Source organism: Hippopotamus amphibius, chromosome 11 (assembly GCF_030028045.1).
Source record: "Hippopotamus amphibius kiboko isolate mHipAmp2 chromosome 11, mHipAmp2.hap2, whole genome shotgun sequence".
In the NCBI taxonomy this organism is placed as follows: Eukaryota; Metazoa; Chordata; class Mammalia; order Artiodactyla; family Hippopotamidae; genus Hippopotamus; species Hippopotamus amphibius.
This window is the reverse complement of record NC_080196.1, coordinates 24,076,524-24,097,357: the sequence shown is the minus strand read 5'-3', so window position 1 is coordinate 24,097,357 and position 20,834 is coordinate 24,076,524. Positions and strand designations below refer to the sequence as shown.

The 20,834-nt window shown below is 50.3% G+C and overlaps 2 protein-coding genes across 10 annotated transcripts; one reads left to right on the top strand and one right to left on the bottom strand.

Annotated features, from left to right (window-relative positions):
- Window positions 1-1,065: 1,065 nt before the first annotated feature.
- On the bottom strand, window positions 1,066-4,789 carry TUBB (tubulin beta class I). Its single transcript, XM_057698093.1, has 4 exons — window positions 4,455-4,789; window positions 2,949-3,057; window positions 2,588-2,698; window positions 1,066-2,310 (listed from the first exon to the last, which is right to left on the bottom strand). The coding sequence occupies exons 1-4, from the start codon at window positions 4,509-4,511 to the stop codon at window positions 1,253-1,255; spliced, it is 1,335 nt and encodes a 444-aa protein (XP_057554076.1). The 5' UTR covers window positions 4,512-4,789; the 3' UTR covers window positions 1,066-1,252.
- A 507-nt stretch (window positions 4,790-5,296) lies between these two features.
- MDC1 (mediator of DNA damage checkpoint 1) lies at window positions 5,297-20,292 on the top strand. Of its 9 annotated transcripts, none has more exons than XM_057699715.1 (16): window positions 5,297-5,319; window positions 6,476-6,596; window positions 8,930-9,071; window positions 9,616-9,996; window positions 10,082-10,151; window positions 10,449-11,920; window positions 12,817-12,882; window positions 13,055-13,144; window positions 13,530-14,327; window positions 14,437-14,480; window positions 14,950-17,028; window positions 17,110-17,229; window positions 17,362-17,544; window positions 17,771-17,896; window positions 17,995-18,105; window positions 19,306-20,292. In XM_057699715.1, exons 2-16 carry the CDS (start codon window positions 6,576-6,578, stop codon window positions 19,471-19,473), a joined length of 5,871 nt encoding a protein of 1,956 aa, XP_057555698.1. In that variant the 5' UTR covers window positions 5,297-5,319; window positions 6,476-6,575; the 3' UTR covers window positions 19,474-20,292. The 9 variants fall into 9 exon arrangements, with proteins under 9 accessions (XP_057555698.1, XP_057555707.1, XP_057555701.1 ...); XM_057699724.1 differs by having other exon boundaries at window positions 5,298-5,319; window positions 13,530-13,751; XM_057699718.1 differs by lacking the exon at window positions 5,297-5,319 and adding an exon at window positions 7,424-7,599 and having other exon boundaries at window positions 6,556-6,596.
- The last annotated feature ends 542 nt before the right edge of the window (window positions 20,293-20,834 follow it).

Sequence of the window (20,834 nt, the reverse complement as noted above, 5' to 3'; positions counted from 1 at the left end):
TCAAGGGGGTGCTGATCTGGCAACCACTTAACATTCATCTCAGTTCCCTTTTCTATCCCTGGATCCTGCACCTGGGCCTGTACCTACCCCAGTTACTAAGACAGGTGCCAGGGGTTAAGGTGTAAGGATATTTTAACCCGTTTATGGGAAGTATATTGCATAACTGAACTTGAGCCCCATGCCTCCACCAGTGATCTTTCCCTGAATGAGCACACATCTCACAACTTTTTTTCAGTTCCCATTTATTTTTGGCTCTTGGGGCAATGTCATCTTTTCAATATGAAAAACAAGTTCAACGCAAGAGAAATCTGAAGTGTAGAATAGGACAAAACCAGGGGTAGGAGGGAAGGCAATAGCGAGAGAGATGAGATGTTGCCAAAAGATGGAGGGTGTCCTGTGCCCTCTGGGGAATCACATTTAGGTGGTAGCACACACCTTTCCATATAGGTACAGGAGGACTGATAGTCATTTTTTTCTGTAAGAAAACAGGGCTGGGGAGGGGGCTTTCTGGAGGCTTAGAGATCAAGGCTAGTTTCTCTTGCTCCTCTTGACCCCCCTTTTCTGACCGGGGGAAGGAAGGGATCCAACATTACGAAGGAGGTACAGTGGAGGAGAGAAGGATCCCCCTTGACAGGGTGGTGGCCAGAACCTTAAAAGAAATAGCTCAAGACACAACTTGGAGGGAGACTGAAAATGGAGATAATACTGTTAACACCTCCCCAGAAGCTGAGAGAGGAGCAGGGAGATATCTGGAAACTAGGACTTCAATAGCCTGGACGCCCCTCTCCAAAACCCCACCCCCTCCCTGTAGGGACTTTTACCTGCTCTTGGTTTCCTTTCCCCTGGGCTACCACATGGGCCTAGGATGGTGGTCATCTATCTGGGTTTTCAGCACACGGTTCTAAATAGGATTTGATGAGACCCAGCTTCTTGGAGAGTTATCTTGAAAACACAGAGGAAAACTGTTAATTGGACAGATGGAAGGAGTGGGCACCAGAAGGAAATACAGGGTTACCCAGAATGGCAGAAATCTAGGTTCCCCAGAGTGGAAAGAGAGAAGAGACATTCAACAAACAACAAATATTTATTGAGCGCCTATTATGTGCCAGGCACTGTTCTAGGACCCTCCCCCCCCCCACCCAAGAGAAAAACAAGATAGAGGCAGAAAACGCAAATTCTGAGGGAGAAGAAAGGGGCAGTTGACGAAGAAGGCTGAGGGGACTGAGAAGCCTGAGGTGATGGGGACTCGGCCTTAGGCCTCCTCTTCAGCCTCCTCACCGAAATCCTCCTCCTCTTCTGCGGTGGCATCCTGGTACTGCTGGTATTCAGAGACGAGGTCGTTCATGTTGCTCTCAGCCTCGGTGAACTCCATCTCGTCCATGCCTTCACCTGTGTACCAGTGGAGGAAGGCCTTCCGGCGGAACATGGCAGTGAACTGCTCTGAGATGCGCTTGAACAGCTCCTGGATGGCTGTGCTGTTGCCAATGAAGGTGACTGCCATCTTGAGACCACGGGGTGGGATGTCACAGACGGCCGTCTTGACGTTGTTGGGGATCCATTCCACGAAGTAGCTGCTGTTCTTGTTCTGCACGTTGAGCATCTGCTCATCCACCTCCTTCATGGACATTCGCCCACGGAAGACAGCGGCCACGGTGAGGTACCGGCCATGGCGGGGGTCACAGGCAGCCATCATGTTCTTGGCATCGAAGACCTGCTGGGTGAGCTCAGGCACAGTGAGGGCCCGATACTGCTGGCTTCCACGGCTGGTTAGAGGGGCAAAGCCAGGCATGAAAAAGTGGAGACGTGGGAAAGGCACCATGTTGACTGCCAGCTTGCGGAGGTCAGCATTGAGCTGGCCAGGGAAGCGGAGGCAGGTGGTGACACCACTCATGGTGGCTGAGACGAGGTGGTTCAGGTCCCCGTAGGTTGGGGTGGTCAGCTTGAGGGTGCGGAAGCAGATGTCGTACAGGGCCTCGTTGTCAATGCAGTAGGTCTCATCAGTGTTCTCCACCAGCTGATGGACGGAGAGGGTGGCGTTATAGGGCTCGACCACAGTGTCGGACACTTTGGGTGAGGGCACCACACTGAAGGTGTTCATGATGCGGTCGGGATACTCTTCACGGATCTTGCTGATGAGCAAGGTGCCCATTCCAGAGCCCGTGCCCCCACCTAGTGAGTGGGTCAGCTGGAAGCCCTGCAGGCAGTCACAGCTCTCAGCCTCCTTCCGAACCACATCCAGGACCGAGTCAACCAGCTCGGCCCCCTCTGTATAGTGGCCCTTGGCCCAGTTGTTGCCTGCCCCAGACTGACCTGCAATGGGGTCAGAAGGCAAGCTTGATTAGTAAAGTGTGGAAGAAACACGGCCACGTTTATATCTTTCAACTTTTGGAGAATGTGGATGTATCTTCTCTCTCCTTCCCCTGTGGTACACCTGCCCCATACCCCATAATCTACTACCTAAAGCAATCACTACCACCACCTTTCATTAGATTTCAAAACACAGCCCTGTATAAGCTCTCCAGTACAATCATTACTGCACCCAAATAACCTGAATAACAATCTCTCTCCTACTGTCTGTGTAACTTACCAAAAACAAAGTTGTCGGGTCTGAAGATCTGACCAAAAGGACCTGAGCGAACAGAGTCCATGGTACCCGGTTCTAGATCCACCAAGATAGCACGAGGAACATATTTGCCACCTACAGGGAATAAAGTAGAGTGAAAACTGGCAGACATAAAGGTAAATATTTTGGGGCTGGTAGAAAGGGGCGAACCCAAACTTGTGGTTCCACGCACTGCCACCAGGTGGCAGCAGAGCCTCTTTTGGATCTCGGCAGTGCCTTCAATGGGAGAGAATGGATTCATTCAAAGAGGATAAAGGGTTTCCCAGGAAGGCAGAGACCCCAGGGAAGTGGGATGGGGCCCGTGCTTCCGGGATCCTGCCCTCACCTGTGGCTTCATTGTAGTACACGGAGATGCGGTCCAGCTGCAGGTCGCTATCCCCATGATAGGTGCCGGTGGGGTCGATGCCATGTTCATCACTGATCACCTCCCAGAACTGCCGGGGAAGAGCAACGGGTCCTCAACAGCTCAGGTTCCAGCCAATTATGCCACCCACCGCCATTTTAATTCCACATACGCCTGTGGCGGGCCCTCGCCTTGGGCCTGGCATTCCTTCTGCTTGCCACACCCTTCCCCTAAACATCTGCACCCCCGAGAAAACTGCACTTTCACTGCTTGGGACGTGAGATGCTGTGTGACGGGAAAGGCCCGGCGATGGCAGGCACCGAGGTGGGTAGATGGAGGCGACGAACCTGCTTGGAGAGGCTCACCTCCTCGCCCCAACCCCCGACCCCACGCGAGGAACAAGTGGCCCGGGGCCAGAGAAAGGAGCCTCTGCCGCAGGCGCCCACCCCGCCCTGCACGTGACGGCGGCGCCGCCGACAGAGGGCGGCGCCGCGCGTGGGCGGGGCCGAAGAGCGAATTCCTCGCGCCAAGGGCGGGGTTTGGCTCGCGCTCGCGCGCCCCCAGCCGGCGGGCCGCGCTGCATTGTCCCAGCGCGCCAGGGGCGCCCGGGTCCCGCCCTTCTGCTACAACGTAGCAGCCGCACTTCCTCCCCGCCCCTCCCCCGCTACACTGTAACCGCGCGCAAAGAAAAAAAAAAACCCTCCCCCTTGGCCTCGGAATTTTATTTCTTCGCTAGCTTTTAGCCCCCTTGCTTTAAATGAGGTTTTCCTTCCTTTGTTCTACTCTTTAGCCCTGGGGAACCCTTCTTGAAGAAAGGACTCCCCTTTTCCCCTCGCCCTTTCTCCATATCTGTTCACGCCCTAAAAGGGTCTCTGTTAAGGGGAAATGCAAGAAACTGAAATTAGTCCTGCACACATCAGCCTTCCATGCACGGAAAACTGCGGGACCGCCCCTTGCGGACCGCGGGCGCCCGGAGACCCCTGATCTTTTGTAAAGGATATCGCGTAGTGCAGCCCACCCTGCCGCATCGCGTCCCCCACATTTGGATCTGACCTCTGTACAGCTGCCCGCCAGCCTCGCCCTTTCCCCCTCCGGCTAAGACCTACGAAGCCCCGCCAAGGGGGATGCACATGGGGAAAACCTCACCTCGCTTTGTCTCGGGCCGTTTCCGCATCTCCCTCGCTCCCCGGTCCTCGGACCGTTAGGAGATCCCCTTTTTAAGTAAAATTTTACAGAAACTCGGTCTTCCCTCCCCCCTAAACCTGAAGGATGCTTTTTAACAGCTTCCCCAAAATGAGCCTGCCAAGAAAAATTCCCAGCTTTTCAAAAGCAAATCCTAGCTACAATCGTGTATTATATACAACTTTTGAGGAGTACAGCTTGACTAAGAATGGAGTATGCAAATGTCCCACAGCCATTCGTCATAATTTACCTGGATTTTCTCCTTCTCAAGAATAAATACAGTCAAAAGAGGTTAAAAATCCTTACCTTGGCACCGATCTGATTGCCACACTGACCGGCCTGGATGTGCACGATTTCCCTCATTGTTAAAATTTATTCTAATCTTTTTGCTCGCCTCAAAGTGTGTACGGGGCAAGAAAATGATATGTAATTAGTTTTTCTCTGCTGCTGGTCGCAGGCTGGAAGGATGGGACGAGCCCCGGAGATTGGAGCAGCGAGGTCCGAACGCGGCGGCAGGAAGGTTCTGAGAGGGAGAAAGGAGAGGGGAGGGCGCGGGAGGAAAGGCGGGCAGGGCGGGGCGCGCGTGCGCGGGGGCCGGGGGGCGGGAGAACGCGCCCCGCGAGGTGGTGGGGAGACAAAGCCTCACCGAGGCTGGCCCTGATTAGTCGCTGCCGGTCATGTATCAGGCGTCCATTGGTCCCTGCTCGGCTGGGCGAGCGCAGTCCTCCCTGGGAGTTGTAGTCCTCTATTGTTGTCCACGATGCAAAATGAAAAGGACGGATGGGTGGGTACTGGGTCTGGGGGTTTTGGTTTGGGGGGGGGGTTAGTGAAAAATGACCCTGCGCAAGGGTTTCTTCCTCTATTCCTGATTTTTCTGGTATAAAAAGAGAGTAGTTTTCGGGAAACAGAAATTGGGAACCCAGGGGGTGCCAGGCGTTGGAAAGTGAAATGGGGGCACGCCCTGAAAGCTCCCCGCTGCGGTAGCTCTTGGGAAGACAGGACCGCTTAGCTCAGCGAAAACTGCGGAGAAATGCGGCACCCTGATCTACTATCTAACAGCTGGTCCTTTGGTGACCCAAGGCATGAACTTCAGTAAGCTGCTGCTCCCCCAGATACCTCAGGAAGAAGGAGAGGCTTGCCCTCCTGCTATTTCCTTGGCAGTTTTCTAATGGTAATGTTTAGAAACAAAATTGCAGCAAGGGCATTTCAGGATAGAGAGGTAATGGTGTGGAGGGTACGTTCAAGAATAAGTTGAATGGTTTAGAGAAGTCGATACGCCAGGAGTCTCCGTCTATGTGTGGGGTGTGGGCCTTAGAGCGCCGTTTAACACAGTCTTGTCAGGCGGAGATACCTGATAGAATTTCAGTGTCTTCCAGCCTGCCTTTCTAGACACTTTGATGAAGTCAGTGTTTTTTCGATTCACTGACTAGGTGGATGACCATTGCAGCCTTCCAGGAGTCTTGGGATTGAAATAAAAAGAGGGGTGGGAGTGGTGATGGGAAAAGAATTGGATGAGCTCAAATCTGAGCGGCGTGTTTCTTCTCAGGGATTAATTCAACTTGAGAGATACTAAGTGTCCACCAAACCAGGAGCTACGGATACAAAAATGTTTAAGAAGTAGCTCACTGTCCTCCAGGATCTTGCAATTTGGTGAGAAGTGTATAAACAATAGAGTGTAGTAAGCCCTAGGATAAAGGACATGTGATATCAAGGTCATCATTGTTAATTCACATTGGATTCAACACACATTTCTCCGTCATATTATAAATAAAAGACCCGTCTACCCACTTAAAATAGAATGTTTATGTTTTAGGGCATGATCACAACGAAAGTAATCACGTACTTTGTGGTAATGAAGAGAGTTAAGGATTTACAACTAGAAAACTGGTTTCAACTGGTCTCTACCTTACTTTAGCTGTAGGAACCTAGGCAAGTTATTTAACTTCGGCACAACTCCAATTCTTTCTGTAAAACCTATTTCTGCCTATTTGCTGTAGTCAGAATAAAGTGGGATAACGAATGCAAAAGGTCTTCCTAAATTATTAGTCAGATTGTTACTGTTCTTGTCTTAGTATGAAATTTAATGACGTAAATAATTTTAATCATCTTTCAACGGATCAAAGACCTCGGTCAGCCTTTAAGATGGTTAACAAAAGAGTTCTGTTTGCCAAGGGATCTTTAGGAAAATGACCTCAAAATGTGCCTCAGGAATGTATTCTCAGGGAAGAAATGACATGACTTCTAGACGAGCTAACTCATAAGGAAATGAACTTCCATTGCAATGAGTCCTCAAGCGCCACGCCTACGGGCTATTTTCCAAACTGCAGACTTCAGCCACGACTGCAACCCACAACCCATTTTCATTTCTCGTGAGTCAGCGGACACCATGTCTGGGAGGACCAGGGAAGGACGCTCTGGCCGCACTAGATGCTTGGGGCGACGACTATGGTAAGCCCCTCTATCCGCCGCGGGCAGCCAGACTCTGTGGTCGCGATTTGGAAATCTGCGCGGGAAGTGGGCGGTGTGGCGAAGCGGCAGTGGGTTGTCCTTTGGATCTGCCCAATCGAGGAGCGCCTTTCTGTGCGCCTTCGGCGGCCTCCGATTACCGCCTCACCCAACAGATCTCAGCCTCCCGAGAGAAGCCGCCCCTTGAGTCGTAAGGGGGCGGGGACGGGGCGGGGCGGAGCTCTGGCTGTGCCTCCGCATTGGCGGCTTATTTTGTCGGCCTGAAGCAAGGCTGTCAAAGACAGCGGCAGGAGCCAATCAGCGAATCGGCCCCCTCCCCGCTCAGGCACTGGCACCACCCCGGTCGCGGCCGTTACCGGTGGCGCGCGCGGGGACTCAAAGTAGGTGAGTTCTGGGGGGCCTCGCCCATGGCTCCCCGGGTGCCATCTTGGTTCTCCCGGAGGACGGGAAGGGCGTGCCTTGGGTACGACTGGGCGGAGGATACTTGGAAATTTGCTTCTCGAATTATAATACTCATCCTTACTTGACGTCCCTCCCTGACCTTAGGTATGAAGACACAGGGAGACGTTGGGCTAGGAGGGAACCCATGGGATGGAGATCAAAGGTGGTGGCCCATGGATTGGAGCCGAGGGTCATGGGCACCAGCTGAGTTCGGCAGTCATAAGAACGGAGTTAACACTGTCTCCATGGAGGTGTCCTAGTTTCCCTACCTGTCAACAGTTTCCCTTTAGGGTAGCATCTTTCTAATTTAATTCCACCCATACTTTCTTTTTTTTTTTTTTTTTCCATCTTATTTGTTCTTTCATCAGGGGCAGAGTTAATTTTACGTTTTGTTCATGAATGTATCCCGAATACTTAGAGCGGTACCAGGTGCGCAATAACTACTGTGGAATGAACATGATGGACCCTTGGGGAAAAGATACAGTTCTGCCTGGTGCATTTCTCGAGGGGCGTGTGTGAGGCAGAAATGGAATGTTACACTATGGTGAGAACTGTTAGGATAAACACAAGTCCACCAACCACCGTGAAACACTTAGGATACACGGGCAACATCAGAAAGCAGAGAAGACTTCAGGCAAGGCTTTGCTGAGGAAGTGACATTTGAACTGAATTGTAAAGGAGGGGTAGGCGTTGGACCAAAAAACTATGAGCAAAGGGCTAAGGAGCTGGCTAAGGCCTGTAGATGTGAGGGACAGCAGGAACAGTGTGTTCAGAGATTGGGGAGAAGGTCAATGTGGCTGAACCATAGGCTTGGGTGAGGTGGGGGTGGGGCATACATTTTAGGATATGAGGTTCTGATTGTGGAGGGTCTTGCTAAGGAATTTAGCTTTTATCTTATCCTATGGGCATGGAAATCCATCAAAGAATATTAAACAGAGGAGAGACATTATCTGGGTGATCTTGGACAAATTCCTTAACCCATCTGCATTGCAGTTTCTTTATCTGAGGAGTAGAAAGTAACAATAAGGACTTCCCTGGTGGTCCAGTGGTTAGAACTCTGTGCTTCCACTTGCAGGGGTTAGGGGTTCCATCGCTGGTCAGGGAACTAAGATCCCGCATACCATGCTGCGTGGCCAAAAGGGGGGAAAAAGTAATAATGATACTTTACAGAGTTCTTGTGATAATTAAATGTCAGTGAATATAAAGTAATTAGAAAAATGCTTGACACCTAGCAAGCCTCTCTTTTGGCTGTTAAGATTCTTTTCAGTTTAGTCTGATCATACTGAGATGATCTGATAAAGTGTAAAAAGTATGGGCTTTGCAGCCAGAAGTATGTTTATTCCTACCCTTTGCACTTACCTGCTATGTTATCCTGATTTAATATTTTTAGCCTTAGTGTCCTACATGCCTGCCTCATGGCTACTGTGCCTGATACGTAGTTGATGCTTGGCAAAATTAGTTCCCTTTAAAATGGTGTCTTTCAAACTGGGTTGCAACCCAGTAGTGGATAGTGAAATCAATTTAGTGGATTGCAGATCAGCATTTAAAAAATACAGAAGAGAAAAAAACAGAGTGACAGCTATCAGTGTATTGTGGAAAGGCTTAGCATTGTTTCTCAAAACATTTGTCTATAAATAAGCATGTGTTTATATATATATTTCTGCACTTGGGGCTCTGTAATATTTATTTCTTATTCTGCGTCATGGTCAAAGATATTTCTTAAATGCTTCAGGAGAATAACAACAGAATGATTGGCAGAAAGGAAGCATCGGCCTCCATAGCTATCCAGGTTTACAGCAGCTATCAGGCTCCTCTCTGAGGCTGTGTGTGTGTGAACCACTGATAGAGGAGATAATGTGGTTTTTTTTTCTCAGATCATGGAAGACACCCAGGTTATTAACTGGGAAGTTGAAGAAGAGGAGGAGGTTGAAGAGAGACCCAGTGAATCTTCGAGGAGTAGCTCGGAGCCCCTTGGGCGACTGCATATCTTCAGCAGTTCCTATGGACCAGAAAAAGGTCAGGGGTTATTGGGTGCTGAAGTACTGGTATAGGCTTCTTATTTCTGTGGGGAGGTAATTGGAGGGTTGCAAGCTTAGATATGCATCTAGGAGATCTGAAAAAAGCTTTTACTGGGAACAGAGAAGAGGGGACTGATTGATCTGATTGCTCCAGGCAAGTGCCCTGGACTCAGTGAGGGTGATTTTACTTTGGTAGGAGAAGATGAAGGGATTCCGATAAAAATCCAGTGAGGTCTGGAAATGGTTGGTAGGGATGTTTTGCACAACAGTGTGGATGTACTTAACATCACTGAACTGTACACTTAACAGTTGGCAGAATGGTAAATTTTATGTATACTTTACCCCAACAGAAAATAATCCAGTGTGGATGGAGGGGGTATTGATTATGAATAACACATCACATATATTCTTTATTAGCTAGTTATCCTGGGGCCTTTTATTTTTCTAATGCATGGCGGGACCTTGAGTGAGTAGTGGGGTACTTAACCTAATAGCAGGTCAGGACTCTGGCCTTGGAATCCATCTACCTCTCTCATTCTTAGATTTTCCACTATACCTCGGGAAGAATGTGGTAGGCCGAATGCCTGATTGCTCTGTGGCCCTGCCCTATTCATCCATCTCCAAACAACATGCAGTGATTGAAATCTTGGCCTGGGACAAGGCACCTGTCCTCCGGGATTGTGGGAGCCTCAATGGTACACAAATCCTGAGGCCTCCTATGGTCCTGGGCCCTGGGGTGAGTCATCGTTTGAGGGACCGGGACTTGATTCTCTTTGCTGACTTGCCCTGCCAGTACCATCGCTCGGATGTCCCCCTGCCCTTTGTCTCCCGGGGCCCTCTAACAGTAGAGGAGACACCCAGGGTACAGGGAGGAACTCAACCCCACAAGCTTCTGTTGGCTGAAGACTCAGAGGAAGAAGTAGGTAAGTTTGTATATTGGGAGGGTGGGTGAGGAGATAGGGGTGATGAGTGTAAAACTGTCAACTTACTCCTTTCTACTCCTGACAGATTCCCTTTTTGAAAGGCGTGTGATGAAAGGACCAAGGACCTCCTCTTTGGCAACAGTAGTTCCAGAGAGGTGAGTGCCAAAGGGCCAGATACCTGAGTCTTCAAAAGGAAGAGGAATCAGGGGCTGGAGGATCCATGTCTACGAGAGCTAATTACCATGAAAGTCCAGGCTGGGGAACTACCCATACTTGTTCACTCAGCTGAATTTTGATTGAGCACCTCTGATGTGCCAAGTAGAGAACTAATTGCTGGAGATAGAAAAGCAAACACTACCTCATGTATGCCCTCAAGGAGCTCCTAGTTGAGTGGGGTATCCCTTCTAGGGAAACAAATTCTGTAAACTCTTACCTTTCTCTTCCCTTCACAGCGATGAAGAGGGGCCTTCCCCTGCCCTGGATGGCCCTGGACCACCTTTTGCCTTCAATGTGAACAGAGAAACAGATGAGGAAGAAAGTCAGCAACCAGGAACAGGAGAGGCTGCCTCAGCTGCCAGAAGAGGCACCGCTGCAGAGACAGAACAGCCTAAACCTGTCACAACGGAAATCCAGCTTGAAAAGGATCACTGTTCAGTGAAGGTGAAAAATAATGACACAAAGGTTGAGAGGGATGCGAGGAATGGGGTGGTTCCAGTTGGAGTGATTCTGGAGAGGAGCCAGCCTGCTGGGAAGGACAGTGACACAGATGTGGATGATGAGAGCGGGCCTCTGAGAAGGCTCGCTGAGGTCCATCTGGAAAGGACCCAGCCTTGTGGCTTCATAGACAGTGATACTGATATGGAAGAAGAGGGGATCCCTGCAACCCCAGCAGCAGTTCCTGTGAAGAAGAGGCAAATCTTCCATCAGGTTGGTACAGAGAATCCCCGGGCACCTGGCGTGGCACATCGGCAGGAGAGCCCAGCTGGTAGTGATACAGATGTAGAGGAGGGGGAGGCCCTCCTGACGGTCCCTCTGGACAGAAGCCGAGCCTCTGTGGTGATCAACAGCAATACAGATGACGAGGAGCAAGTCTCGGCAGCGCTCACGCTGGCATGTCTAAGAGAGAGCCGGGCCGTGACGTGGAACAGAGATCCAGGTGCAGAAGAGGACAGGGCCCACTCGGTGGCCCTGCTGGAGCGAAGCCAGGCCTCTGCTGGGGGAGACAGTGACACAGACGTGGAGGGAGAGGGGCTCCCAGTGGAAAAGAAAGGAACTGGTCCCAGGGATCACATGGACAAGGCATGTTCAGAAAAGAGCCAACTTCCTCTCAGGAACAGTGATATAGAGGTGAAGGAAGATAAGACCTCACCTGGGGTCCACCTGGAGAGAAGCCAAGCCTCTGCCACAGTGGACATCAGCACACAAGTGGAGGAGGAAGTCCCACCAGGGCCAGCTGTTATACTTCTGGAGAAGCATCAGGTACCTGTAGCGTGGACACAGCAAACAGATGTGGAAGCAGGAGGCCCAGCAAAGCTGCCTGTGGTGCGTCTAGAGGAAGCCCGACCTCCTCCAGCTGGGGGCTGTCAACCAGGTGTGGAGGAGAACACATCCTTAGCAGCCTCAGCAGTGGCAGATGTAAGAAAGAGCCAGCTTCAGGCAGAAGAAGATGCTGGGACGGAGTGGGCTGCAGCTGTTCTTAAACAGGACAGAGCTCTTGCGACTGGGGCCCAGGGTGGGTCACCCACAGCCCAAGTGGAGCAGGACCTTCTCCCTGTCTCAAGGGAGAACCCAGCAGATCTGGTGGTGGACACAGGCACTCCAGGGGAACCCACCCAGCCACAGAGAGAGGGGGCCCAGACCCTCACAGAAGGAGAGAGAGAACCACATGTGGACAGGACCATGGACTCTGGAGACAACCATGATGGTAAGTGCTGGCCTTCCTTCCTCCCTTAACCCCTTCAATAAAGAATGCTTCTAGGGTATCTTAGTTCATTTGAGCTGCTATAACAAAATACCGTAGACTGGGTAGCTTATAAGCAACAGAAGTTTATTTTTCACAGTTCTAAAGGTTGAGAAGTCCAAGATCAAGATTCCAGCAGATTCAGTGCCTGGTGAGGCCCTGCTTCCTTCTTCATAGGCAAACATCTTCTCACTATGTCCTCACATGGCAAAAGGACCCAGGGGGCTCTGTGGAGTCTCTCTCTCTCTCTTTTTTTTTAAATAAATTTATTTGTTTATTTTTGGCTGCGTTGGGTCTTTGTTGCTGCTCGCAGGCTTCCTCTAGTTGCTGCTAGTGGGGGCTGCTCTTCGTTGCGCTGCAGTACTTAGGCTTCTCATTGCAGTGGCTTCTCTTGTTAGGGAGCACGGGCTCTAGGTTCACAGGCTTCAGTAGCTGTGGCACAAGGGCCTTAGTAGTTGTGGCTCACGGGCTCTAGAGCGCAGGCTCAGTAGTTGTGGCGCACGGGCTTAGTTGCTCCGCAGCATGTGGGATCTTCCCAGACCAGGGCTCAAACCTGTGTCTCCTGCATTGGCAGGCAGATTTTTAACCACTGCACCACCAGGGAAATCCCTGGAGTCTCTTTTATAAGGTCATTAATCCCATTCACACGGCTCTACCCTCATAACCTAATCACCTCCTAGAGGCCCCACCTCCTAATACCCTAACATTGGAAATTAGATTTCAACATAAGAATTTTGGGGGAGATGCAGAGATTCAGTCTATTGCATGGGGTTGAGGCTGAGGAGAGAATAGCACAGAAAAAGTAAGGAGTTAAGGGTCAGCTGTGATTTTTAAGTTATCCTATATTCCTCCCCTATCAGATTCTGAAGATCTGGACCTACCAGCTACCCAGTGCTTTGTCGAGAGAGAGAATCAGAGCCTGGAAGGTGAGGACATCTGTGTTGTGTGGATACTGGTACAAACAGGGACTTGGAGATTAGACTGGTGGCAGTCCTTGAAGAGGTTGTGAAAGCTGGCACGGCAGGGTGGGCAACTAGGAGTGGGACCCCGGAGTTCTGTGGAGGAGCAGTGCTCAGGCCATGCTTTCTTGTGCAATAGTCCCCAGCGTGGAGGATGAATCCACACAGGCCTTCCTGTTTTCTCTGCCCCAAGAGCCTGGCCCTTCCCATTGCAGCTTCCAGGCCGCAGGTATGAGAAACTCTTCCCTCCTCTGTGCCCCTAACTTGGCATCCTTATTTTCCCCCTCTACACATTTCTTTTATATTCTCTGACATTTTGCTGATGTTCCTCCATCTCATTAGAAAAAAATGCCATATTAAGTCAGACCCTTAGAGCAACTAGTCTAGCAGAATTTGTTAAGAGGCTACTGAGAGAGCTTTTATATGAAGGTATGGTCTTAGTTTTTGAGACAAACATTAAATGTTATGACTATCTTCCTATTCCCAGCTTTCCTTTAATAACCCATTTAAATTTATTATGCATGAACTTGTCCTAATCTTTTCTCAAGCTGTTACCTTTTCAACCTACATTCTGCTTGCTCTCTCTCTCTCTCTCTCACTGACTCTGCTTTCAGGTTCCCTGGATGAGCCATGGGAGGTCCTGGCTACACAGCCATTCTGTCCAGGAGAGTCTGAGGCCTCCAGGACCCAGCCCACTGCCACCCACCTTGAAGCGCATGAGTCTCGCCCCTCTCCACCTAGGGCAGCACCGCAAGAGCAACATCCAGAGAGTCCAGTTCACGCAGAGCCACTAGGGATTCGAGGCAGAGGGATGCGGACTGTGGAGGAAGCCATGGGTATACTAAGAGAAACAGCAGAGAGGGTGACCCCTGAGAGAGGGCCATTGCAGAGGGAAACCAAGAAACTGCCATCGGAAGGAGAGAGGGAAGATGTGATGGGAGAGGAAGAGTTGAGCACGGGGATACAGGACAGAGAACAAAAACAGGTGTTAGCTAGAGATACTCAGAGCCAGGAGTGTGACAAAAAAGTGAAAAGTGCAAGTACTGAAGGGAATATGGAGAGTTTGAAGGTAGAAATTGAGACACCCAAGGAAACACAACAGCGAGAGAGAGAAAAGCAGACTCTTACAAGAGAAATATTTGTGAGAGAAGCAGAGAAACCAGTAGCAGAGAGGGAGTGTGAGGCAGGTGGGTTAGAAGCGAAGGTACCCAAAGTGATACTGGACAGAGGCCCACAGGCAGGGGAGACAGAGGCAGGGGGCCAGGACCAGAAAGGCCAGGCCTCAGGTTCAACACCAGAGCCTGAAGCAGGGGCAGGGGACCTTCAGGGACCTACTTCAGACCCAGTAGCTTCTGGGAGCCAGTCAGGTGGAGAAAGGGGAGCCCCAGTGAGCCCCAGGAAGCAGCAGAGAGGTAAGTGAAGGCAGAGGGGAGCCCAAGGTGGTACACAGCCCTCATGATAATCAACCCCTAAGTGACTGACTGCTTAGACCTCAGCTACTTGTCTTTCCTTTCTGTCTAGACTACTTGAACGGCAGGATCCCACCTGCTGAGAAGGCTTCCAGGGTGAGAGCTGCTTTCTCTGCCCCCTTCCCCTCTCCACAGGTCATCTCTGCATCTCCTCCACTGCCCTGTCCCCTGACCTTTCATCTACTCCTTTCTCCTTATTCTTAGTTTTCTTCCATTTTCACTGCTCCTTAGTTGGCTTCTATCCGTTTACCTTGACACCTGTTGTTTTCCAAATCTGTTCCCCAAGTTCTGTCTCTCTCTCTCTGACTCAGAAAGCTCCTTTTTTCATGTCCCTTCCCTCTTTCTCCCAACCATCCTTTTTATTACCATCACCCGTACGTGGAGAATACTATACTGGCACTGTGGGGAGGGGTATTTGAGAAAGAGGAAATTCCCAGTCTAATGGAACAGACAGAAAGAGAAATGCCACAAGCACACTCTATAAACAAGTATCAAGAATAGTATGCAAGTCCTATCTCTCTTCTCTCTGCCTCTTCCTCCCTCACTGGCTTCTGTTTCTCACCAGGGTGATCAGGAGTCCCCAGATGCTTACGTGCCTCCTGCAGTGCATGAAGCCTCAGCCCCGCTCCAAAACCCCCGCACCTCTCAGAGCCAAAAACATCCTGCACCTCAGTCCCTCCTTTCTCCCTCTCCACCTCCTTTAGAACTGTCCATTCCCAGGACCAGGCAAAATGAGAGTCAGGAAGCTCCGGAGACCCCCTTTTCCTCAGAGCTGGACTCTCTCCACCCAAAACCCAAAGTCAGGCCCCAAGGGTCCTCTCCAGTTTCTTCTGTACCCCTTGAGCCCCACCCTACCAGCCCCACAGACCAGCCTGTCAGCCCTGGGCCCACATCTTGGGTCACTCGGAGCAGGACACATAGGTCCTGTGGAGTAACCCCCTCATCAGTTGTCCCCAGAGCCCCTGCATTGCAGTCGTCCACCTCCACAGACCAGCCTGTCAACCCTAAGCCCATACTTCGGGCCACTCGGGGCAGGACACTTAGGTCCTCTGTCAAGACCCCTGAACTAAACGTTCCCTCAGCCCCTGAATCCCAGCCTTCTGCCTCCACAGACCAGCCTGTTGCCCCTGAGCTCACATCTAGGGCCATTCGGGGCAGGGCGCAGAGGTCTTCTGTCAAGACTCCTGAACCAGTTATGCCCCCAACACCTGAGCCCCAGCCTTCCACTTCCACAGACCAGCCTGTCACCCCCAAACCCACATCTCGGGCCACTCGGGGCAGGACACATAGGTCCTCTGTCAAGACCTCAAAAACAGTTGTCCCCACAGCCCCTGAGCTCCAGCCTTCTGCCCCCACAGACCAGCCTGTCACTCCCCAGCTCACATCTAGGGCCACTCGAGGCAGGGCACATAGGTCCTCTGTCAAAACCCCTGAACCAGATGTCCCCACAGCCCCTGAGCTCCAGCCTTCCACCCCCACAGACCAGCCCGTCACCCCCAAACCCACATCTCGAGGCAGGACACGTAGGACTTCTGCCAAGACTCCTGAACCAATTGTCCCCACAGCCCCTGAGCTCCAGCCTTCTGCCTCCACAGACCAGCCTGTCACTCCCCAGCTCACATCTAGGGCCACTCGAGGCAGGGCACATAGGTCCTCTGTCAAAGCCCCTGAGCCAAACGTCCCCATAGCCCCTGAGCTCCAGCCTTCCACCCCCACAGACCAGCCCGTCACTCCTGAGCTCACATCTAAGGCCACTCGGGGCAGGACGCGTAGGTCCTCTGTCAAAACCCCTGAACCAAATGTCCCCACAGCCCCTGAGCTCCAGCCTTCTGACCCCACAGACCAGCCTGTCACCCCCAAACCCACATCTCGGGCTCCTCGGGGCAGGACACGTAGGTCTTCTGCCAAGATCTCCGAACCAGTTGTCCCCACAACCTCTGAGCCCCAGCCTTCCACCTCTAAAGGCCAGTCTCTCACCCCTGAGCCCAAATCTCAGGCCACTCGGGGCTGGACACATAGGTCTTCTGTCAAGACATCCCAGCCAACTGAACCCACAGCCCCTGACCTTGAATCTTCTTCCCCTGCAAACCAGCCTGTCACCCCCAAGGTCATAGCTCAGGGTGGTCAGAGCAGGACACTGAGGTCTTCTGCGGTAAGTGCTGTGCCAGTTCCTGCCACCCCTGAATTCCAGTCTCCAGTCCCCACAGGAGAGCCCATTCCCCCTGAGCCCATCCCTGAAGCCAACTGTAGCAGGAGGCCAAGGGCCTCTAGGAAGCATGGGTCTCTCACAGCTAACACTCACGAACCCTGCTCTGCACCCTCTGAACCTAACTCCCGGTCCTCAAGGAACCAAAGACGAGGGGCAGTGAGAACAGCCGAGTCTCTTACCACCATTCCTGAGCCTGCCCTCGCCCAGCTTCCCGAGGCACCTGCTCGTGCTCCCCAGATCCCAAAGAGGGAGGCGGCAGATAGATCTGGCTTCTCCCCAGAGCCCCAGCCTAAGGCCTCTCAAAACCGCAAGAGGCCTTTAGCTACTGCAGATTCAGCTCCAATTCAAAAACGGCTCCAAAGAGAAGTCCCCCAGAAGACAGCATTCCTTAAGGAAGAAGAAGAATATCCTGCAGCGAGGCCAAGGAAGGAAGAGGTGAGGAGGGGGCTGGGGCCACAAAGTTCGGAAAGGGCTTGGGGGCTCAGAAACGCCCACCAAGTTCTCTTTCAATCCCAGGATGTAGTGAATCCAGGACCAGGCAAAAGAAAGAGAGAGCAGACAGAGGAGGAGCCCCAGGAAATACCGAGCCGCAGCCTGCGACGGACCAAACCTGTCCAAGAGTCCACGGCCCCCAAAGTAGGAGAGAAGGGTCCTGGGGCTTTGTGGGAGATGGAGATGTTGGAGGACGGCAGGAAAACCAGGGGGTTTGGGAGACGGGCACTGACGGCACTGGTTGCTATGACCAGCTCAGGCTAACCCCCTTCACAGGTGCTCTTCACAGGCGTGGTGGATGCTCGCGGAGAGCGGGCGGTGCTGGCCCTGGGGGGCAGTCTGGCCAGCTCAGTGGCTGAGGCTTCCCACCTGGTGACTGACCGGATCCGCCGGACAGTCAAGTTCCTGTGTGCCCTGGGGCGGGGCATCCCCATCCTCTCGCTGGACTGGCTGCACCAGGTGAGAGGCCAGGAGATGACGGCAGACCCATGGAGACAGTGCTGGGAGAAGGCTGCTCACGTGGGGCTCTAGAGAGCAGTGGGAGGAACGTGGGTACAGGAAGACCAGGTTAGTGAAGCAGAAGGCTTAATTCTGAAAACATTTCGTGAGCTCCCTGGAAACGCTAGACAGAAGAGCTGGGTGAAGGCCTGGGCGGAGCTTTGATGCTAACTGTTACCGTCCTCAGTCCCGCAAGGCAGGTTGCTTCTTGCCCCCGGATGAGTATGTGGTGACTGATCCTGAGCAGGAGAAGAACTTCGGCTTCAGCCTTCGGGAGGCCTTGAGCCGGGCTCGGGTGCGAAGGCTGCTGGAGGTGAGAGGCTATCTTCTGCCCCACGCTTCAGCTGTTCCCCAGCAGTGCACAGCCTCTCCGTGCATCATCTGCTGTCTCCACCATTCTCCTCCTCCTAGGGCTATGAGATTCATGTGACCCCAGGAGTCCAGCCACCACCACCTCAGATGGGAGAGATCATCAGCTGCTGTGGAGGCACCATCCTACCCAGCATGCCCCGGTCCTTTAAGGTAGGAGCGGTGTGTTCAGGGTCTGCTGAGGTGGTAGTTAGAGGGGTGGCTGGAATGGGAACAGGTTAGAGGGAAAATGAAGTTTCAGATGGGAACATGGAGTTGTGAGAGGCTGGGGGAAGACCTATGGTACAGAAAGGGATAGAGAAGAGGGAAGAGGTCTGCTGATACCAGATGGACTTATTTTTAGTTTTGTGTTTACACTGTTTTCAAATATACACAAAGGGAGAGGGAGTAATGCAGCGAACTCCATATACCAGTCACTCAGATTCAACAGGTTAATTTAGATTTTGCTGCATTTGCTCTATCCCTTTTTTTCCCTTTTTCTTTCGTTTTCTTTGCTGAAGTTTTTTTTTTTTTTTTTAAGCTCTTTATTGGAATATAATTGCTTTACACTGTTGTGCCAGTTTTTGCTGTACAACAAAGTGAATCAGCTGTATTTATACATATATCCCCATATCCCCTTCTTCCTGCGACTCCTTCGTTTGGTGAAGTTTTTAAGGGAAACTGCAATCGTCATTATTTTTTCCTACATAAAATATACGTCTCTAAGAAATATGTACATTTCTTATATAATCACATGCCATTATTGGCCAATAACAAAATTAACAATTGTTAAATAAAAAAAAAATAATAGGTTCACAGTGTAGCCATAAATAAAAGAAAAATTAACCATTGTTTACTGGTCACTTTGTCTTATTTCATTAATCAAATTTCTCTAGTCATCTGAAAATGTGTTTTTACTGTTCAAATCAGGACTCAGACAAGGTCCATGTGTTGCCACAATTGCTGTTATCTCTTAATTCGCTTTTAATCTAGAGCATCCCCCTCAACCCACCCAGCCTTTTTTCTGCCATTGACTTCCTTCAGCAACTAGGTCAGTTGTCCTTTAGAACGTTCCACAGTCTGGATTTTTCTCTTTGCTCTCTTGTTGTATCATTTATCTAGTTTTTCTCTCTTCTGTATTTCGTGTACATCATAGTTAACTTTAAAAGGTTGAACAAATTCAGGTTCAGCTTTTCTGGCAAGAGTTCTTCATAAAAAAAAAAAAAAGAGTTCTTCATAGACAGTGTGCATCATATGGCTTCCCATCAGGAGGTACTATTTTAGCGCTGCCAGGACTGATTAGTGGGTCCTGAACCTATTTCTAGGATTCTTTTTCACCCCAACTTTCTGTTTTCGCTCTTTGTCTTTCTCCAGCCTCAGAGAATTGTGATCACATGTTCCCAGGACTTCCCTCGATGTGCCATTCCATTTCGGGTTGGGCTGCCCGTCCTCTCACCTGAGTTCCTACTGACAGGAGTCCTGAAGCAGGAAGCCAAGCCAGAGGCCTTTGTCCTCTCCAATTTGGAAATGTCATCCACCTGAAAACCCCACCCCAGTACCCTTTTCCTCCCAGACCAGTATATAAAGTGTTAGAAATATTTGGAAGAAAGAACTTAGGGCTTTAGAAAGGATTGGGGTGTACTGATCTGATTTGTCTTGGAACATGGGTGGGGCTGAAAAGGCTTGTTGATAAACAAAGGTAGGGAGATTGGGAGCCACGGATTTTCTTAAATGGCCATTTAAAGTTGGCCAGTCCCATGCTGAGATATCTTAAGTCGCTGCTCATATTTAGCTGGACTGATGTACTTACTGCTCTGTGGCACACACAGTGTCCTGCCTCCTGTTTGGAAACCATTTGTTTCTCTTCTTCTTTTCTTACTGGGATTCTTACTTATCCTGCAGAAGATAGTGGAAGCAATTTTAGTGTCAGGAACTTGTAAGGATGCTTGGAGTGAGTAAATTTGAGGGTGGAGTTATGGAACATTACTAAAATATTTTCCTCTCTCCTTGCCCCATCTTGTTAGAAGCATCCTTTAGCTTTGACATTGAGAAATCTCTGCACTTTTTTTTTTCCTGGCCTGCTTTTCCAGTATTTATAAAGTTAGAGCTTAGGCTTAACCTCTGTGATAAATAAATATTCACTCTGTGCCTTATGGTGTAGTGCAGTTTTATTTTGTAAATGTTAAAAGTTGGTTAATTACAAGGATGTGGAGAAATTGGAACCCATATGCATTGTTCATGGGAATGTCAAATGATTCATCCACTGTGGTAAGCAGTTTCTCAAAACGTTAAATAATTACCATATGACCCAGCAATTCTACTCATAGGTATATACCCAAAAGAATTAAAACAGATGCTCAAACAAATACTTGTACACAGATGTTCATATCAATACTTTCACAAGAGCCGAAAGATGAAAACAAATGTTCGTCAACAGATGAATGGATAAACAAACTGTGGCGTATCCATACAATGGAATATTATGCAGCCATTAAAAGGGGATGAGGTATTAATTGTGCCACCATCATTTGAGCAGTAACCTCAAACGCATTATGCTAAGTGACAGAAGCCAGACACACAAGGTCCCATTGTGTGGTTCCACCTGTGGGAAACACCTAGAATAGGTAAATCCATAGAGACAGTGGACGGTGGTTGCCAGGGGCTGGCAGGGAGAGGAAATGGGGAGTGACTGCTTAATGGGTACAGGGTTTTATTTTGGGGTGCAGAGAAAATGCTTTGGAACTAGATAGAGGTAGTTACACACATCATGAATGTACTGAATGCCACTGGGCTGTTCTTTAAAATGGTTAATTTCATGTTATGTGAATTTCACTTCAATTTTGAAAAAATACCGATTAGTTTTGTGAGCTTTTCTGCAGGTAAGTTATACTTAAGTTTGGAAA